Source organism: Leucopleurus acutus, assembly GCF_964270905.1.
Source record: "Leucopleurus acutus genome assembly, chromosome: 7".
Taxonomy (NCBI): domain Eukaryota; kingdom Metazoa; phylum Chordata; class Mammalia; order Artiodactyla; family Delphinidae; genus Leucopleurus; species Leucopleurus acutus.
This window is the reverse complement of record NC_139150.1, coordinates 102,047,970-102,070,411: the sequence shown is the minus strand read 5'-3', so window position 1 is coordinate 102,070,411 and position 22,442 is coordinate 102,047,970. Positions and strand designations below refer to the sequence as shown.

Genomic DNA, 22,442 nt, shown 5'->3' with positions numbered 1-22,442 from the left:
TGATCCATAAATATATACAATTATATGATGTATACGTACTACATGCAATTATGGCAGATAACTGCTAGGAAGAAAAAGTCTGAGAATATATAGCAGGGAGACTGGACTAAGCATACCTGGAAGTAGAAGAGTGGATTGGGGAAATAAGTTAGGTGATTTATTGCAATAGTCTGCCTAAAGGATCATGGCAGTTTGGACTAGGATGTGGCAGTAGAGAGAGAATGTAGTGAATAGTCTCAGGGAATATTTAGAACATATAATCAATAGGGCTTGTTAAATGGATAGAAAATGCGTATTTGAAAGGCAAGAAGTCATCAAGGAACCTAGGTTTCTGTATTAGGTGGTTGGTTGACTATATCTTTTATTGAGATAGGAAGCACTGGAAAAATGCCACATGAGGGAGAATATCATTAGTTTGATTTGGAGTATATTAAGATTGAGATTTCCTTAAGATATCCAGATATGGAGAGAGATGGAGATATGGAAGAGGAAGTGAGATAATGAAGTCTGGGCATCAGAAGAGATATCTTACTGGAGACAAATACATGACAAGTCATTAACATCCCAAAAGAAATGGATGTCATAGGCATGGATTGGACACACTAGAGAGAGTTTAGAGTTAAGAGAGGTGTTCCCATTCCCTAAAGATTCTGACTCTAAAACTGGGACTCAAAAACCTATATTTTGAAAACAAGCAAACAAACAAAGACAACTCTGCAAGCAATTCAGAGGTGTAATTTACAAACCACTACCAAGAAAAGCCATGTTTCCTTCAAATTTCAAATTTTTTGAGTCCTTAAAATTCATACTCAACTATAGTATAATTTATTATATTTGAGATTCTTTAGGTAATTAACACACACACACACACCCATCATCACAGGTACAAACAAACCATTATGAAGCCTTACCTTAGACCCCTACATGTGCTGATACTAGCATCAGAAACTTTTTCATTAATGATGTGTCCTTGGTAATAACAGTCATCCTAGAGAAAAGGGAAAAGGGGTTTGACAAAGGAAAAGTGTGCATGTACTTTAGACCCGCTACTAAATTTGAATTTGAAATCTTGAAACAAGATCTATAATATTTTCAAATCATTTTATGCTGAACAACAAAAAAATTTTTAATTTCTTTTTTGGCTGCATCGGGTCTTAGTTGCAGCACGCAGGATCATCGTTGAGGCATGAAGGATCTTTCGTTGCGGCGTGCTGGCTTCTCTCTAGTTGTGGTGTGTGGGCTCTCTAGTTGAGGCACGCGAGCTCAGTAGTTGTGGCATGCAGGCTTAGTTGCCACACGGCATGTGGGATCTTAGTCCCCCAACCAGGGATCAAACCCTCATCCCCTGCATTGGAAGGTGGATTCTTTACCACTGGACCACCGGAGAAGTCTCTTAAAAATTTTTTTTTAAGCAGCCTTTTGTGGTTAAAATCTTTACTATTTAGCTAATGATCCCCAATGCTTAGGGGGCATTAACTAAACACTGTTGTAAATTTTGTTGTTGCCGAAGAAGGTAACAGGGATGAATACAGTCTGGGAAAAAAACAACTCACGGGTATAAGTTTAAAACCTGAGCCCCCAAAACACCAGACACTCGTTCTTTTCCTTGGCTAACTGCTCAGTAAATTTTCCTAACACTGATGAGCTCTTTCCAATGAATGGATTATTCAGTTTGTGCTGTTATTTCTTGATTTTCCAAAGAGCGCCACCAGACTAACTAGATTAGTTTAACATCCCTGTATCCACTCGAAGCCAAATGCTCAGTCTTAGCACTTTTTCACATGGATGTACTTCAGTCAAATTCACCTTTCTACTTTGGAACAGGTGAGGTATTGGCCCACATAAACCTCTGTGCATTGCTATGGAAGAAAATGCTTGAAAAACTTCCTCAGAATAGATGGCAAGGATAAAACACTCCTCATACCACTTCATCCTGTCTTCTTCTCTGAATAAGAGTCCAGAGTGGAAATTATTTAGGGAAAACACAGAATTCTACAATTCTACCATTGAGGAAATAGTCTTGAGTTTGAGAGACTACATGATCCTGAGAGGTGACTGGCACTGAATAAGAACACCAGATACATTTAATTCTCTACTTTTCAAATGAAAATAAGAAGCTCTTTCTGCCCACTCTCCTATAAGGAGTCCTTAAAGGCTGGAAACAGTTACCATGGTGGTCAAGGAATACATTTATTCTTGTCAAACTGTAAAAATGTTAGAGGATCTATTAAGAAATTACTACTGTTTCTGTTTTGTAAATAAGTTCATTTGTATCATTTTTTTTTTTTAGATTCCACATGTAAGTGGTATCATATGGTATTTGTCTTTCTCTGTCTGACTTACTTCACTTAGTATGATAATCTCTAGGTCCATCCATGTTGCTGCAAATGGGATTTTTTCATTCTTTTTTATGACTGAGTAATATTCCATAGTATATAGGTACCACATCTTATATACACTACTATATATAAAATAGACAATCAATCAACAAGGACCTACTGTATAGCACAGGGAACTCTACTCAGTATTCCATAATAAGCTATATGGGAAAAGAATCTGGAAAACAACAGATATATATACATGTATAACTGAATCACTTTGCTGTACACCTGAAACTGACACAATATTGTAAATCAACTATACTCCAATATAAAATAAAAATTAAAGAAAAGAAATTACTACTGTGAAAAAAACATCGTGGCCATAACATCATTTCACTTTCACTAATTGGCAATGACACTGCTTCTGAGTGTGTGGGTCACACGCCAATTAGCAATGAATTTAGGATACTCTGTCTTACCATGATCTGTGGGCTCGTGGTGACCTCCTTTCCAGTGGAATTATAATATGTTTCCGTGTAGCCTGGTGCAAGGAGACCCCTGAGGGTGGGAGGAAAATGTCATGTTTACTCATGCTAATTGCAAAGTCCAGTGATCAAAGCGAGAGCTTTCCCTGGGTGTGGAGAAAAGTTTTACCTCTTAGCCCCTCAGGGCAAATCCAAGCGTGAAAGGGATGCTTAAACTGGAGAGAGTGGGAAGGGCAGGGACATTCCTGAGTAGTGTGGAACAATGTCTGTTTCCTCATCAGACTCTGCCTGTTTGTCTGAGGAGAGATTTGAGGAAGAAATAGAACTGAGTAGGGCAAAGTTGATAAAAATGACTGAAAAGAGCAATGTTCTTCCCCACAGCTAAGGATGACTGCCTTTTTCACCCAGTTCTTGTCAGTTACCAGTAACTGTTAACAGTTGCAGCAGTGGAAAGTGTATTGAAAATTGACTTGCACTTGGTAGTTTGGGCTCTTTCAGCATTCTCACTGAGCTTCCTAAAGTTCTTTCAATTATCCACCAGCAAATAGGAGTCTGAATATATTTTTAAAAGAGGCAGGGCAAGGAGAAAAGGAAGTAACTAATATGTATTCTATACCATCTCTATCCTGGCTGCTGGGATAGACCTATTACACATATCATTTAATCATTTCAACAATCCTACCAGATAAATATTACTCTCCTTATTTTTCAGACGAGATTAAACAGTTCAAGTGGCAAAGAATCCTATCCAGATTTGCCTGAATTCAAAGCCTGTACTATTTCCATTGTACCACACTGTTTCCAAACTCTCGACAGTTGTGGCTTTTTTGCAAAAGGTGATAGTCTATTTGAGGGGGAAAAAAAAATCTCGTTGCCCTATACTGAACAATTGAGGGATTAAAAAAACTTGAAAGCATAGAATTAGGAAGAAACTACTTTGGATATAGTCTAGATATAGGATGATCAAGATCTGGGTGAGAGCTGAGGTAGTGAAATTTGAAAAAGAATGTTGAATTTCAATGAACTGAATGAAGAGAATGAAGGAATACAGGAAAATGTAATGTATGAGAAAATGGAGGGTTAGTGGTTGGCTGGGTAGAAACAGCATTGGCGTTGCAATCAGGGGACCCTGAGTCAGTTTTTACCACTGACTTGTTTTTTGGCCCTAGAGTTTACTTAACTTATGTATGTCTTGTTTTTCTGATGAAAATAGTTGCAATTTTTTTAAATATCTAATCTTTCAGTGTTAAAATAACAAAATGCAGTGATGCATGGAGGACACTTAAAAATCTATGTGCTGTTTCATAGAAGTTGATAAAATATACGTCTGCTCGCACCTCGTTCATTGTGTTTTATGACTTCAACTGGCAGAACACTAGTAAACTGTTACCTTACTCAGTGTCTCTACTACTTCAGTACAAACAAATACTCGCGGAAGCCCTTGGGTCACTTGAGAGTAAAAGATGATTAGCCAAGGTTTGTGGGAGTCATAAGTAGTAACAGACTCAGTTACCACACTTGCCACATGCTAACTGGCTGTTGGTGAGGATAGTATCAGAAGTAAAGACTCTTACTTGTTTTTCTTCAAGTAAAGCACGGCGATTTTTCCATTAACTGTCATTTCATACTTCAATTCAGTTTCAAATTTTTCCTGCAAAAATGCACAAACACTTACTGGTGATTAAAAACATACACACACAGATTCACTTGGCTATGTCCATCTGTCTCATCATTAGAGAGCAGTGCCTGCTTTTCTTTAACAGTGGTCTCTGTAATTCCAAATGTCTGCTTCTGCCTCTTTTAACAAGTCAAGCTGCCAACTGAATAGACAAATTATCTGAGACCTTTATACAAACCCATCTATCCATCCAGGCAGCCTCACATTCTACAAAGAGGATGTGAGTGTGGGTTATATGCCAGGCACTGCTAAGTTCTGGAAACTGGCCTCTGAGCAGGAGAAATTGGTACTGACTGTCAGAAAGCTTATAATATTGTGGAAAGACAGACAATAATATTGTGGAAAGACAGTGAGTTATATGATAAGGGGTATGAATCTGGAAGCGGGGTAGGATGTCTAACGTCTTAAGGGCAGGGAAAGACTTTCCTGAGGAAGGAACATGTCAGCTGAGATATGAATTAGCCAGGTGACACAGGGTGGGGAAGTTATTTGAGAAGAAGTACTACTATGCACACAGACCCAAAGACCTGCAAGCCTCTCAACTGATGATTTGGTCTAGAGGTCTTCTCACTGCTACATGGAGGGCAGAATACGGGCAAAATAACATGAATCTGTACCCTAAGGCAGGAAGAAGTCATCAGGAAGAAAACATAGTCTCGGGTGTTCGGAAAGAGAAGAAAATGGCACTTCTAGTAAACTGTGTGGAAAAGGAGAACTATTTTAAGTTTAGATTTATATATACAGGAGGAGATAGAGAGGTCTATACAGAAGAATTTTAAAGAAGATGTTACCAGGTACTGAATTCTGACTTTGTCCTATAAAACAGGGTTATTAGCCATGGTGACAGGTAATATCTACCAATTCACTGGGAAGTACTAGGACATTGTTGTTATTAAAGAGATCCAATATGGCAGAGCAAACGTGATAAAGCACCAGTTATTATGGACTCAGTGATGCTTCCACTGCTGTGTTACACCTAAGGTCAAGCTTTCTTGTCTCCTCCCTCTCCTGAAGGAGAGAGAAAAGGACCTGAGCTCATCCAGGGACAATAGAAAGTTAGAGCCAAATGAGAAGGAAATCCAAATAAGAGGGGATGTATGTATACATATAGCTGATTCATTTCGCTGCGCAGTATAAACACAATATTATAAAGCAACTATACTCCAATAAAAATTTTTAAAAATAAAATTGTTGATAAAAAAGAAAGGGGCTTCCATGGTGGTGCAGTGGTTGAGAGTCCGCCTGCCGATGCAGGGGACATGGGTTCGTGCCCCGGTCCGGGAAGATCCCACATGTGGCGGAGCGGCTGGGCCCGTGAGCCACGGCCGCTGAGCCTGCGTGTCCAGAGCCTGTGCTCCGCAACGGGAGAGGCCACAACAGTGAGAGGCCCGCGTACCGCAAAAAAAAAAAAAAAAAAAAAAAAAAGTTAGAGCCATCTGGTCAGAGTATTGTGCAGGGATTTGCCATCTCCAAGGTCAGTTATTTCAGCTAAAATTTCCTTTAAATTTTCAGTTATTGAAGTGTGTCTCTGGTGTCAAAAATCTCAGACTATAAATATCCTACACTGTGGGTCTAGAGGAGGGGAAGCTGCTCTAATTGAGTTCACTTTCATGAATAACAGGAGCTGGAAAAAAGCCTGAGGGTTGAAAACAAACGTCATGGAGAATTGTTGTCACCACTTCTTGTTCAGGCTTAAGAAAGGCCAGATAAAACGAAAATATTAGGAGGATACCAGATATGACCGTCCATACAGAAGAGCCTTCCAGATATCTGTTTTCTGTCAGCAACGGATTTTAGTAGATTTTCAGATAAAATATTATTTGGAGGTTGTTTCAGAAAAGATAATTGGGTAATGGGAGTTTTAGCCAATACTATCATAGAGGGTACGGATGAAAGAAAACAGCAAAGGAGAAAACCAGAGACTATACGAAAGAGGGTGCACTGGGTAATGTTATAACTGTACTTCTCAAGTAGAAGCTCATGGTGGAGAACAATGCCTGCTAATAAGAAGTGTGTCTTATTTGTATTCTATCTAGGTTCTGAGCTATGGGTTGGGAGAGGAAATAGGCACCTTGATTTGGAGAGCTTCCACTAGAAGGAAATGATTTGGAGCTCACTGAGTAAGATTAACTGGGCACAGGGACATATAAATAAAAACTTCCTCCAGGAAACACCATGGGTAAGGTCTAGTGGGTGGATTGGGACGGTTAGAGTCCTGTATGGTTCTGAGATGGAAACAGGACTGTAAAGTCAACATGATGCCTGTGAATACACAAAGGAAACCCTGTAGCCCAACTATCGTGATAACATACAGTAATCCGAGGCCTCTGAAAGCCTTGGTGGACCTAGCTAAGGCCTGATGTTGTTCCCAATAGGGGAGGCATTGTGATGCCAGATTTTTTTTTTTTTTTTTTGCGGTACGCGGGCCTCTCACTGTTGTGGCCTCTCCCGTTGCGGAGCACAGGCTCCGGACGCGCAGGCCCAACGGCCATGGCTCACGGGCCCAGCCACTCCATGGCATGTGGGATCCTCCCAGACCAGGGCACAAACCCGCGTCCCCTGCATCGGCAGGCGGACTCTCAACCACTGCGCCACCAGGGAAGCCCCAGATATTTTGTTTTAAGGCATGGACCAACAGCATGATAATTTTGGCCTCTAAGGAAGCATGTGATCTGAAGACTGCAAGAACAGTGACCACCTTTGGAATGTAAGTTTCAACATCAGGGACCTTGACTGAGAATGTGTTGACTATACATCTATGCAGGTTTATAGGAAATGTATTCCACTTACACTCATTCATTTGTCTATTTGTTTACTTACTCATTTGCTCACTTATTCAACAAACGCTTATTCAGGTCTCCTTATGCCATGTATGTAAAATACAGGCAAGAATACAATCATGAATCAAATCTTTAAGATTCTGTCTTGGCTGTTAGTGCCTCCTCCAGAAAATGTTTCAGAGGATTACTTCATTCTAGCTCAAATCTTAAGTAATGTGGCCAGGTGTGAGGCAGTCAGAAAGATGGGCCGTGCTCTTGGCATACCTGACAGGTAATGTTGGTGCCTTAATTCTCTGGTCCAGCAGAGGGCACAGTGGTGTAATAATAAGTACAAGAGTCCTCCTCTTCATTGCCTTGAGAAGTGATCAATCCAGACTGAGATCTATGTAGATACAGGGATCCCCTCTGTCCCATGCACTCTGAATTCTAAATGTTTCAAGTAATTGCTAATCAATTATTTGCACAAGGAAGACCAAGAGTCTCAACACAGAAACCACAAAGTTAATTTCTAGCAACTTGGCTTTCACCTCAAAATATTCAGTGGAAAATGTAGTTGGCATTTTTAAAAGACTGCCAGAAAGCATTTGAAGAAAGCCATATTGACAGGGAATCCAATGCATATGGGTCCTATATAAATTTAGCAGAAACATTTTGTTGAGAGACAATTATTTTGGGAAACAGAGTCTACTCTGGGTTCTGTTGCTATACATGTGTTTGCTTTAGAAAAAATAATTTGTGAGGAACTTTGTCCAGTTGGGGAATATGAGCTTCCAGTGAGTTTCATCTTACAATAGGTAGATGCAGAAGCTGTCATTTATGTCTCATTTATTTGTATTTTCCTGGCTCCCAGCAGAAGACTTCCAGGTGTAGGTAATTAGAAAATTGCTGTGGAATGAATCATCATGTTTTAGCTTTCCTCTTCTGACTGAGAATGTGTGTTTTGTCAAGTGGTAAGAATTCTACAAACTTTAATAGCCGACTCTTGAAAAAACAGAGGTAAATTTTATGTTCAATTACAGGAATTAATCCTAATTTACTACACATATATGCATTTATTCACCCACAATATTTTATTTTTTACTTCAATTTTAGTGTTCACGGTTTTGTTTGTATGTGTGTATGTATAGATGATAGATAGATAGAGATATATAAAGAGATAGATAAAAGAAGTTGCATCAATTTCTTTAGAAGTAACAGAATAAGTTATAAATTACCATAAATAAAGTTCACCCTCTGTGTGACCTTGGACAGTTAGTTTATCTCAACTACCAGAACTTTAAAATCAAAATAAAGCTAATAATAGAATGTTGGGTTATCGTGAAGATTAATAAAGGTAAGACAGGTTAAAAAACACAAATGTGTGTATGTATATATATCTACATATTAAATATAGTTATATATATGCGTATGTGTGTGTGTGTGTGTGTGTGCGTGTATTCAAAATTCTTTATTAAATCAAAAGCTGTACCTGTTGACCTGGATCCTTGACCTCTCTTTTATGCAGTGGATGAAGTCTTCTGGGATAAACCACTTCATAGTTTTTCACTCCAGGGAGTTCTTTTATGGAATTTACTGAGCAAAAAAAAAAAAAAAAAAGAGAAGATTCAGCTAAGCAGAACTAACATATGCTGTTCGGTAGCGGTCATGTTGACTGCATTTCTGATGAATGATGCCACACACAGGGGCTTTAACTGAGTTATGTGAGAGAGTTATAAAAGTGCAGATACCAGAAAAGATCAACAAAATCAGAAGCCCACTCTTCCTCTCAGATCTTTAATCTATATCTTCAGATATCTTCCCACTGAAAGTTTACCGGTGTTTCTCAGCTTAGTGAAGATATTTAATATCTTCACTAAGATAAAAGATAATAATTCAAAAACACTTAGTGAAGATATTTCTTCACTAAGAATATTCCCGCTTCTCTTTACCACTTTGTGTCCCCTAGGGGAAGGTAGCGAACAGTTCAAGCAAAAGCCAGGACAGGAGAACAGAAGCCAAAGTAATCCTCCAAGAACCTAATCAGTGTCAGAATAATCAAACTGAAGCGCTCTGAAACCACACAGTGTCATAAAAATGAAATAACTAATGGATGCCATTTCAGATTCTAATATATTTTTCTTGGGTTTTCCAACAGCAATAGTTTACAGTAATGAAAGAAACGAAATCAGTAAGAAAAGGCTCCAATATCAGCTCCATAGAATGGGCTGACTTTTGCAGTACAGACATACCTTCATTTTTGAATACAAAACATGAAACATATGAAACCTGGAGAAGCAGACAATTAGAACACTAGGACTGGCCTGGAAGGAAAACTTCTGAACCTGCAGTTATATTGAAAGAGAATTGGAAAGATTCAACCTACTATTGGCATCTTGAATTCTCATTTCAATGTTGTTTCTAGAAGTTATTTTTTTTTAGAGAAATTCAGTTTTCCCAAAGCTGATGCTGAATTTTCTATTTTATTTGCCCACATGGTCCAGTCCCTGCTCTGTATAAAGAAGTGCCTGAGGAAATGTCAACAGACCAGCTCTTTAGAGGTTAAGGGGCTGCAGATCCACAGAGAATGTAGGTACAAGGGAACAGGGGTCCACAGGATGGCCCCAACCCAGCAGTGTCCTAACTAGAACTGGAAAGGCTTTAAATGACTAGAGGGTAGTTCTAGCTCATTAAAATAGGCAAACCTAAATTCTATGATAACATAAATTTATGTGATGGGGTTGATCTTTTAGCAAATAAAACAGTATTTTTCATTAGTCACTTTGCATGAATGTACACTTATCCCAGTGATGTTCCAGAGAATAAATGCTTATTTTTTCAAAGTTTCTTCAGAAACTAAAGTAGAAACTTTTCAAAATTCCTAGGGATATCAATTTTCTTTTATCATTTTAGGATGGCTTTCATTCTTCTGACCATTCAAGAGCCATTTGCATATCTAACTTTGAAGAATAGAAAAAGTGATTAAATTTGCTAAAAGCTCACTGGGTCAAAAATGGAGTGTTAAAGAGATGAAATGGCATTTCTTTCACTGGCTCAAGATGTACTGTTAAAAATAATTCAGAAACACTTAAAGCCGTGGCGTCAACACTAGACTACATTAACTTTGGGTTTAGTTTGGGTTTTTTAATTGTGAAAAGAGGGGGCAGATTAAATGATCTTGAAGAACAGTTCAAGTAGTCTACAACTTTATGCAAATAAATACAGAATCTCCAATGATCTCTTTGAATAGGTGACGGTCATTTCAATAATGTTCTAATCAGAACCTTGTGATAAAATGTCTCATTACATAGTCACACTTCAAGAATTACATCACAAGTTCCCTCAGTCACTTACTTCTTGCTGTTATAGAGCTAATCACTGGGCATCTTTTATTTCTATTTAATTAATTTTTGGTAGAGGAAAATAATAATGTTAGTTTTAAAACAATAAGCGAGGTTCAAAAGCCTAAAGGAACAGTAAATCAGTCATTTTCTTTCCATCGAGTGAAAATTTTCCTAATTATCATAATTATTTCAAAATAATAAGATGCCAAGAGTAAGAAAATTACTCTTGCCAGAAATTAACTGATGGTAGCAATTCCGTACAGTCTCCTGTTACTCTCTAAGTACACCATAAGGCACCCGCATGCTGTCTGGTGGACTGTGTTCAATCAATGCAATTAGTCCCATTAATATGGAGCTCATGAAGCCATATATTCACCAACATTGCAACAAGAGTAACTCTTCTAAAAATGCTGTATGAAACACACATTATTCTGATGGGAAATATTAGTCTAAGCTGCCCTCAGTTCATAAAATAATAACTACCCAACTAATTCTTTTTATAAAAGCAGAAAGGGATAACACTCACATGCTCCCCTTCAGAAGTGGTGAGAAGGGGACAGGCCAATCCAACCAACACAAGTTTTCTCTGATATACACATTGGTCTCCATGCCTCTAGTTAGTATCTAAATGCTAATGTTTCCCAACTGACTATGAAATGTGGAGTCTAAGCATGTAAATCAGTGGAGAAATTTCTTTCCAACTCTTTGTTTGATGGCCAAGCACTTCCAAATGGCAACCAAAACAAATCAATGAATAAACTAAACCAGGATATTTTTTAAAACGCCTCCAGCAACCTCTCACTTTCTTCAGTGTGAAGTGAACAGATTTCCAGCTTTTCACATTCTTACAACAGGGTACATTCTCTAAAGAAAACAGATAGAATTTCCCTTAATGGCCCTTCTTTTTCTGAAACCAAGAAGGCCCTGAAAGAATGAGATTTGGGATACAACAAATTATACAGCAGTTAAAGAGAGGCAACAGACCTAAGTGTTGTTTGGCTCATCATCCTAAGGTGTGATGGTGCCGTCTCCTCCCCGCTGTATAACAGCACACTAATTATTTTGAGGCCTGTGGAACAAACGCAACTAACTATCATCCAGGGATTACAGAAATCTGAGATGAAACACAATATGTTTCTACTAATTCACTTTAATACTTGCTTTTCTCTCTCCCACAGAACTCACAGGATGGATTAGTTTTGACGAGCAAAACCGGATCAAGAAAAAGAAAACTGTTATTTGGCTTTGGGTTAGATCATTATTTTCACTGTTTATTAGTTTTAGAAAAGTGAAATCTTTGGGGGGGGTACTTTTAAACACTTTTTATTTGGCAATAATTTCAAATGTATACAAGAATTGCAAGAATAGGAATAGTACAAATAACGTCTTTATATCCTTCACCCGGATTTACCTAATTCACAGATTTACCCTTTTGCCAACATGTTCATGAATGACAAAGTATTCTTGTAAGCCACCAATATTTTGAGGTTGTTGTCACTGAGATTTTGAATATTCTCAGTCTCTCACATATATACATATGTGTATATACACATACATATGTATATAAATATACATACACACAATTTTTTCTAACCATTTGAGTTTGTTACACTACATACATCATGGTTCTTTACCCCTACAAACTTGAGTATTTCCTAAGTACAAGAATATTCTCTTACACAGCCGTAGCACAGCTCTCAAATTTAAGAAATTTAACACTGAGCCAGTACTTTTATCTAATCTACCATCAGTATTCCAGTTTTGTCAATTGACCAAATAATATCCTTTATAGCATTTTCCCCATTCCAGTGCAGGATCCACTCTAGGGTCAGGTATTTTATCTAGATTTCATGTTTGTGGCCTCTCCCGTTGTGGAGCACAGGCTCCGGACGTGCAGGCTCAGCGGCCATGGCTCACGGGCCCAGCCGCTCCGCGGCATGTGGGATCTTCCTGGACCGGGGCACGAACCCGCGTCCTCTGCATCGGCAGGCGGACTCTCAACCACTGCGCCACCAGGGGAGCCCTCTTTACTCTCTTTTAATCTGGAAACTTCTCACCTTCCTTCCACCCTCCCTTCATCCTTCCTTCCAACCGTTTTCTTTCTTTCTTTCTCTTTCTTCCTTCCTCTATCTCTCTTTCTCTCTCCGCCTCCCTCCCTCTGTCTTTAGAAAAGTTAAATCTTGTTGACAAGATTAATATACCAGACAGTAGTCTGGATGGCTACTTTATTTTTTAATGTGTTTGGAGCCATTTTAGAGTTTAGCCCCTTTGTACATAATACTGATATTTCCATTTTTCTTCAAATCTTTTCAAAACTGTTGAAAGCAATGTCTTTTCAAACTAAACACATGATGCGAAGCCCTGAATCAGGGTTTATACAATGACATGGACTTAAGTTCTGGGATTCTCTGTACCCCATCAAGCTACCCCATCAAACTATCTGGTGATTTTAAACTTCATGCAGTAAAAGTGAGTACAGACACTAAAGGAAAAAAGACATCCTAATTATGTCTATCACTTTGGCTCTAAAGATCAAATTACGTATACTCTTTGGGGTCTTCCAGTCAACTTATGAAGATAGGAAGAAATTGCAATTTGAAATAAAATAATTTCAAAAAGTACTGTACCCCCTGGATATTCTGCTGAAGTAAAGAAATTTCTCCTTACTTCTTCACCCCCAAGCACCTGTCACATTCTTTAAATATTTTTCCCTTTCCTACAATGAAATCTTATAAGTTATTTTTCTCAGGGGATTGTAAAGCTCGTTACAAACAGTTGGCCTGATTTGACCTCATGTTTTAATTTCGCATATGTAAGAACTGGGCAGGAGTCATGGTTGGAGGGGCACATACTTATTCTCTGGATGATGGGGGCAGAGAAACAAAAAAAGGAGGAGATGGGAAAATGGAAATTGCTTTACGTCTTACATTTCAGTGGGTATTTCATTTCAGGGTTATTTCAGGGACCATGGAGACATTCCTTTTTTTTTTTGGCTGTGTTGGGTCTTGGTTGCTGTACACGGGCTTTCTCTAGTTGTGGTGAGCAGGGGCTACTCTTCATTGTGGTGCATGGCCTTCTTATTGCCGTGGCTTCTCTTGTTGTGGGGCATGGGCTCTAGGCTCATGGGCTTCAGTAGCGGCACACCGGCTCAGTAGTTGTGGCACGTGGGCTCAGTAGTTGTGACTCACAGGCTTAGTTGCTCTGCGGCATGTGGGATCTACCGGACCAGGGCTCGAACCTGTGTCCCCTGAATTGGCAGGCAGATTCACGGAGACATTCTTGAAAATACACAATGGAAAATAAAAAAGAGGGGGCAGCTTTCTGTTCCAGATGGAAGATAAGGGAAGGCAGCTTTCTGTTCATCCCCCCATCCTCAAAAAAGCCACTTCAAAACCTCTGTCCCCTTCTCACCAAGTATTCAGAGATGTCACACTTTGAGACATGACCTCTAAAAATGTTTTGTCTCTTGGGGCAAATGATGTGAATGCAAAGACAGGAGAACAGAATCAATTGGTATGCCCAAATTCACCGAAAAGGCTATAATGTGGGTGGACCGCACTGGTAGCTATGTTATTCTGTTAACAGATCCCGCTTGATCTTTATGCTGTTGGGTAAGGCTAGTACACAAACAATTCTTATGTTTCAACCAAGCAAAGTGTCCCAGAGAGTGTTCAGTGATCCTACTTTTGGAGAATGTAGGGAAAGAAGATTTCTATTAACTTTGACTCAAAAAATAGGAGTTTTAAGTCAATAATTTAAATTCCTAGCACAGTTCTATACCAAAAGATGTTAAGTTAAAACTTTCCCAAGTCTGAAAAACAAATCACAAACCAGTGTAAAAGGAAAGTCGCTTTTAGTGACAAAGTACTGTGTGGGCAAAAGGGGTAGGAGAATATTTCCCTACCTAACCGCATCCTTCTTGTTGATAATGTGTTCCCATTTCTAGGTCCCGGCAAACATTCTAAAGCCCAGGAAAAAGTTTACCAGGGAAGGAGTCTCACGCACTGAAGCTAACGTGCTGAATTTCAATAAGCTCTCGAAGTAGAAATAAACAAAGGAAATGTGTTAGCCAATCTAATTTAACCAAAATCTAACTGGAGAATTCATCAGAGATGGAGAGATCTGCTAGATATAATTGATTATTAGGAAGGAATATTACTCTACTTTTGAATTCTTAAACTAAAAATTGCTGCTCACCATCTGGCACTACAAGAATGAAGTCACTTGGGGCTTCCCTGGTGGCGCAGTGGTTGGGAGTCCGCCTGCCGATGCAGGGGACACGGGTTCGTGCCCCGGTCCGGGAAGATCCCACATGCCGCGGAGCGTCTGGGCCCGTGAGCCATGGCCACCGAGCCTGCGCGTCCGGAGCCGCGTACGCCGAAAAAAAAAAAAAAAAAAAAAAAAGAATGAAGTCACTAGCCACTGCAGTAGTTGACCTTCAATACGCAGCCTGAAACAGGAGTTCAGGGCCGGCAAGGATCAGAAATGAGGCACTCTGTACTCTGGGAAAAACTGGCAGAACAGACCTTCAGATAATTAGATACTTTTAGGAGAAGATGTTATGAACCCAATTTCTTGCATTTTCTCATATCTAGAAAAGCTCTAAAATTATTAATGGAGACATCCGCTCACCGTGACTAGCAGCAACCTCCTGCCAAAATGTACGCTTGATTCCATGGACCCCCTTCACCAAAACGCATAATACTGATCTCCCTGCCCTACTTCTTCCTCACAGTTCCTCACAGTTATCTGAGAAGTTGTCTCCCAGGCTACAGTCCTCATTTTGCCCCAAATAAAACTTCACTCACAACTCTCACATTGTGCTTTCTTTTTTTTCAGTCGACAGATGTTTGATCTAACCAGCAAAATGGAAGTGAACAATCAACGTAAGTTCAACGGCAACATTGTTTTGATCGAGTAATATCACAGTGCTTTATAAACATGAAATGGGTCCACTACTTATTTCTAATTCATCATATTTATCATCAGCAATAATGAAAGGACTAAATATAAAAATGTGATTGAAAGGAATAGGACGAATCGAACTGGCCCCAATAATAATAACAGATACTTTCTGAAGCCTTCTGTACCACAATAACCAGTCAAACCTGCCTCATCTTAACTGCTCTAAAAACTGACAAGGTTGATCTGGGTGCATTCCATTCTTTGATGCAAAGATCACATTCACTGTTTAAATGATGCTGAATGAAATTTCCCCTCTGATTTCCAAATGTTCTCAGATCAGACGTGTAAATATTGATTCAGGAAGTCTGCTTGCCTCTCCTTTACACTGAGTGTTTAAATCAGTCAGGGCCCCCCAAAACAACAAATTAAACCAGCTCAACTGGTTAGTAAAATTGGTTAAAAAAAAATACTGGGAGAAGATGAAAAGCAAGCAGTTCCCTGGGTATTTAACAGAACCTGAACAGGAGTTAAACACCTACCTGGAAGTGGAGAAAGGAGGAAAGTGGCTGTCAAAAGAAGCACTGGCCACATGCTGGGTGATCCCAGGAGCCTGGTGTCTGTCCTTCTGTCTCAAGCAGACGTGCACTGGGTCTGTCCCTTCCTCTCAAGCGAGACAGAATGAAACCTCAGGGTTCATTCTTGTCTCTGCTTCAGGAAGTGTTTACTAAAGGTGTTGCACAACCTCAGAGCTATGGTCCTGTGACAATGGCACAGCAGGAGGAAGTTCTGGCCGCAGTCTGGCTCTAAGATCCCTTGATCCTACGCTATTGTTTCTCTTTCTTTCTTCCCCATATTCCCCACTCAGAAGTAGTACATTTCCAGTAAAATACTATATTCCAGTAAGCCACTGCAATAATGGCTTCAATGCAGCTTGACAAATGTGTGTATTTATTATGTGTATAATAAATATATGTGTATGTACACAGTACTATATATAAAATAGATAACCAGCAAGGACCTCCTGTATAGCACAGGGAACTATACTCAGTGTTTTGTAATGACCTCTAAGGGAAAAGAATCTGAAAAAGTATATACATATTTGTAAATATATATATACACATATATACATGTATATATAAAAGTATATATATATAGGTAGCTGAATCATTTGCGGATCCCTGAAACTAACACAACACTGTAAAGCAACTATACTTCAATAAAAAAATGAATAAATAAAAATTTTAAAAAAAAGCAAAATAAATAAATACATGTATATGTATTTGCTATGTTGGCAAAAATTTATTGAGAAGGTTATCCTCTCACATATACATGTGGTTCAGTGAAGCAATTTCTGATCCAATCCCATTATTATATAAAACTCTCTTTTCCAATTATTTTGTATCCTTAGCCTGTTCTTCCACAATGGCGATCTCAGGGAGCTTGAACTCTCATGGAATAAGAATGTAGGACTCTGTAAGCTCAAGGTTTTTCAGCTCTCCAAGGGTATTCGTATCATCAATAACAACCAAGAGAAGGGGGTAGGGGGAAGCCTTTAAGACTCAAAAAATGTAATTTCCGGGATAATTTCAGGAGTTGTCACAGGTGGTAGTGAGTCTAAGCTGGCATGCCCAGATATCACACAGTATAGCTAATATTAATTAGAGCTGCTTACCAAGTTCCAGGTCCTTTATACTAATTATCATATTGATTCTTATGATACTCCTGTGTGATAAATATCATCTTACCCATATTTTGTATATGAAAAAAACTGGGGTTTAAAAAGATAAAAAATTCAGAAGATTAAGACTCAGTTTTCCTCATTTTATAGAATAAACAGAGTAAGCAGCTCGCCCACAGTTACCTAGCTAGCAAGTGGTAGGAGTGGAATTTGGACCTGGTGTTGTCTGATCTCCTACTCACAGACTCTAATGCTTCCTACTTATGCAGCTGATTTATACACCCAGTTATATTTCTGTTGAGAAATAAATATACAATTCCTACTAAAAAACCCTGAAGTATTATTACAAAACCCATTCCTGGTCCACTAAAATTATGCACCATTTTATGGATTCTGAGTACATTCTTATACTAGTGATTGCAATGAAAAGGGAGATCTCTAAATGATAATACACATTCTGGCCAACAAGCATAAGGGAATTTTTTAATCTAGTTATTGAACATTTCAGCCATCAGGACTGGGAATCTCACAGGTGTCTTGTCTCTTCCATCCAAGTTCTACTGGTTTGTTTTTTTCAGGGAACAGAAAGAATACATCTGCTTTTAAATGATTACATGGTTTTTCTCCATTAATTCTGTACACATTCATTAATATCTTACGTGTAGGACACTGAAGTCATGGCTGAAAACACAATCATTTCCTTTGAGATGCTTACAGTCTGGTGAGGCAGATAGGCAAGAACAGTTACCATGAAGTTGTGCAAAGTGAGTACTGTCCGTATATCACAGTACCTTGTGTTTAGTGCTATGATAGATTTAGGCATAGCAGTCAGAAGTCAGAGGTGACCTCTATGCCGAAATCCTATCAGGGCAAGGAAGGCTTCCTGGAGGCAAGAACAATGAGATCAATGAAGAACCAACTGTGAGAAGTAGTGAGGAGGATAAACACATTAGTTTATGGCTGGTAATGTTTTGGTGTTTTTGGAGCAAAGAGTGTCTGGGGGAATGGGAAGATGTTGTTGTGATATCAGCACAGGAACTTGAGTGGGAAAATACAGGTTCAAGTTCTTACTCTGCCACTTGCTTTATTACACTGGGAATATAACTTTCTCTTAAATCTTGATTATGGAGAAAGTTAAGTTCCAAAGTCATGTAGCAAATAACTTCCAGCATTCTACTTCACTGGACTTTATAAGGATCAAATGATAATATATATTTGAAAAGCGCTTGTAAAATGTTTACTTTATCCTCTGTTCTACACAAATTTCTCTTAGTTAAATGTCACCTAAAGAGAGGATTCTAACAAGATGATCCATTTTAATCATTTGATTAAAAATAGTGAGGAATGAAATCTGATCTGGTTACAGGTAAGAACATTACTACTTTGAACTGGTATTCCAGATTGTGTAGTTCCTATGCATTGTAATGTATAAGACACTTGTAAAGCCCCTTCCCTTTAATATACGCCTGATGCCATTTGAAGTTCATTGTATGTGGTGTCGCTAGTTCCTATTAAAATTTTTCGATGTATGTATCAACAACTCCAAGTTACATATGCAGAAACTGAGGTCCAGATGTATTAAGGGAGTTTTTGCAGGGACTTCAGCAGTGTGTAGCTTATGAAGGATTGTTTTTTGGTAGCGTTGGAGTTACTCAGATCCTACTCCATCCTTCAGGGCCACAGTCCACTGGGAGATGATTATCAGAAAAAGAAAATCCTTTAGGGATGCTGGCTGGGAAAGACTGATAGTGAAAGGACCCCACAGCACCAAGCAGGAGATAGGCAATGAGGATCAGTGTAATGTATCAGGGAGGATCTGGTCTTGAGCTCTGCCTTTTCATTGATGCTTTGGGAAGTGTTTCTTGGAGCAGTGTCTGTACCACAATAGGACACCCTCTCTTCTTGTTTTCCTCCCTGCTGCACACCTCAAAAAAGAAACTTCTGGAGAAACAGACATAGATAAATGGGTAGGGGAGGTGTTCAAGGTTTAAAACACCTTATCTTTACCTCTTAGGAGGAGATGGATCTAAAACAGAGAGTGGGATCATGGGAAAAAAAGGACCCAATTATGGGTAGGTTACTAAGACTCATAGATTGTATCTGATTTAATAAATATAATCGTTCTGCTGTGTTCTCTGTATGTTTATGTCATTCAAGGCTTTCAAAATTTCTTCAACAGTAATTATTTAGAATCATCAAATCATTTGAATGAAAAATCAGGTCTTGAACTCTGCCCAAGATGGGTTCTCACTGAAGCTCCAGGAAGATCTTACTGTCACTGTTTCACCTCCCAGGACCATTATAGCTCTGTCCCTATTCACTAAGGGCGAAGAGAAATAGCACACATGGAAGACTGTATTTTTCCTCAAAAGAACTTCACAAAAATCTCTTTTCAGCCCAGAATTCTCACTATTCTTTCTGCTTTCCATTCTGATTAGTTCAAGGAACATCACGTAGAAAAAAAGACCAAATGATGTTAGTATTGGAACTGGGAGAAAAGGATTATTCAGTCACCACCTACTTGACTCTACTCAGACCAAGGGGATGCAAAGTCTTCTTAGCACGAAGAGAGAAAGGAGCAAATGTTTACTGTGTGATTAGAATGTGCTAGTTGCTTTGTATTAACATGAATCATCTTCACCACAACCTAGAACCTAGAGAAGGAAGTGTCATTGAATTATCAAAGACTTGATATTGATCTTTTCTTTTTTTTTTTTTTTGGCCGCTCGGCTTGCGGGATCTTACTTCCCTGACCAGGGATCGAACCTGCGCCCCCTGCAGCATTAGTGCGGAGTCTTAACAACTGGACCCCCAGAGAAGTCCCAGTATTGATCTTTTCTGAGCATGTGTGACAAATCTTGGGACCACTGGGTGTAGGATCTTTCTTCAATATGTTTTTATTTAATTAAAACATTCCTACACTGCTATGCTCTTACAAATTGCTTCTGGAACAGACAGAGAGGTAACGTTCCTTCAACCCAAAGACGCACTACAGGGTCAGTGAATACTGAGGCACCACCTTTGTTTTCCCTGTGTCCAGAAATGAACTACACAGAGCTGGCACTGAGTAAATTAAATAGCTTCCAGAGACGCTATTAAAGGATATGTTGTAGAGCATAAGGAACTCAGGCGTTAACACGGCTGAATACATTCCTTCTGCCTGCTCTATACACATACTGTACACATGTTGAAAATGTATTGGATCACATCCCTATAACAGAACAAACAAAAATACAAACTTAGAGTTTAAAGGAAGACAGACTGGTCATCAAATTCAAGATTTTAAAATATTTTCTATTTTAAACAAGTAATTCAACCACTGAGAATCACTCTAAGAAAATTGTCTGAAATATAAAATGGGTTTTATGCATCAAGATGTTAATTACATTATCTATAAGGAATAAAACTAAAACTAAATATCCAAAAATAAAAAGATGGGCATATAGTCAACTACATACCTACTCAATAAAATATTAAACCACTTACAATGAAATTTAATATTATGGGAAATTGTAACATTATAATATTGGAACAAAACTGAAGCCACAAATTTATATACAAAATGGTCACAACTACATAAAAATTTCAAAAACCTATTTGGAGTAAAAAAAAAAAAAAAGCAAAAAAATTCCCAAATATTTAGGGAGGTGTTTCTGTATGTGCTGGGAAGATGAATGTTTTTACCTCTTTTCTTCCTGTATTTCTTAATTTTTAAGTAGTGGTTACTATTATTTTTATAATTTAAAAATTACATAAAGTAAACACAAAAATCAAAATATTTTTTCAGAACAGACCTATTCTCCCCTAAACTGAGCTCTCCTTGAGGATACATATTAGTCACCATTGCACCCTCAAGACCCCAACAGAGTGCTTAGAAAATAGGAGCTAATGAATCTATGTTTGCACATTGATTTAGTGATTTGAAGGAGGATCACTCAAAAAACAAGCAGAGCCCCTGAACTACAAGCCACGAGCAGCTGAGTCTTAGAAGAAAAAAGAGAAAAGCGCTGTTAGTCTTTTAAAACCAGAACAAAGGTAAAGCCTTAAGGTTTCCTCTTCTAACTTATGTTCCCACCTGTGGTAACTAGATAGTGTAACACAAAGAAAGAAAGCTATTGGCTTTTAAGCTCTGTAAATACATTTTTATGTACGAAAGCCAAGAGGTTTTTGTTATCTCCTTTCAGGTACTATATTTACATAAGATTTTACCTTAAGTTTTACTGTTATAATCAGCCAATAACTCCTCTCACCCTGAATCACCCTGAATTACTAGCTATTATTTAAGACTTGCTACATTGCATTAGGCTCTTTGTAACATGAAGTGACCCTTCCTCTCATCATACAGTATCTAAATTAAAAAGCAGTAGCTAATCACAGAGATTTATTGAGTCCAATCAAACTGATGCACCATTTGCATAATCTGATGTACTTAACAAGCAGATAGGGCTGTCAGAACACTCTGTCTTCCAGGTGGAATGAGAATAGACATTGTCCATCTTTATATCTGTGATTCTTCTAGTTTTTCTGTGCTCCATTGCTAACCTACACTCTCCCCTACCCTTCATCTGGTATAAAAACTAAAATTAAGATCCAATAATATGTGTGCTTTGATATGGCAAAAAAAAAAAAAAAAAAAGAGAGAGAGCCTGGATTGGCCTAACTACAAATTTCCCTCCCTACTCTATTTTTATGGATAAGGTCCCCTAGTCAAATAGTAATCCTTTCCAAAGGGACAAGGGAGGCATTCTGCTTATATCTGTTTGGATTCATTATGTGTTGATTTCACATGTAAACTCCCATAGGGAAATCTCATTCCTCTTATTTACAATCAAAGGTAGAGAAAGGGCTTCCCTGGTGGCGCAGTGGTTGAGAGTCCGCCTGCCGATGCAGCGGACACAGGTTCGTGCCCCGGTCCGGGAGGATCCCACATGCCAGGGAACGGCTGGGCCCGTGCGCCATGGCCGCTGAGTCTGCGCGTCCGGAGCCTGTGCTCCGCAACGGGAGAGGCCACAACAGTGAGAGGCCCGCGTACCGCAAAAAAAAAAAAAAAAAAAAAGGTAGAGAAAGTTTTCTTATGGTCGTCCCCTCATGGTCTTTCTACACATGAAAATCCAGACTGACTGAAAAATCTTCACCATCCTAAGTAAACTCAACTCCATCCATTACAATGACTTTCAAGGCTGTACAGGACCTGTACTCCGACACTCGGCACTCACCCCTCAGTCCCTTCTGGTCTGAGCTCATCTTCTTGCTCACTCTAATCAAGCCACACTGG

At 38.8% G+C, this 22,442-nt stretch overlaps 1 protein-coding gene across 1 annotated transcript in view; it reads right to left on the bottom strand.

Annotated features, from left to right (window-relative positions):
* ADAM28 (ADAM metallopeptidase domain 28) overlaps positions 1-16,080 on the bottom strand; it is a gene marked incomplete at both ends in the record, with an annotated part of 65,204 nt that extends 49,124 nt beyond the window's left edge. The window contains 5 exons of the mRNA XM_082843710.1: positions 912-988; positions 2,801-2,879; positions 4,381-4,457; positions 8,733-8,836; positions 16,029-16,080. Of these exons, the coding sequence (XP_082699836.1) occupies positions 912-988; positions 2,801-2,879; positions 4,381-4,457; positions 8,733-8,836; positions 16,029-16,080 (389 nt within the window). The remainder of the gene's footprint in view (positions 1-911; positions 989-2,800; positions 2,880-4,380; positions 4,458-8,732; positions 8,837-16,028) is intronic.
* Between the last annotated feature and the right edge of the window lie 6,362 nt (positions 16,081-22,442).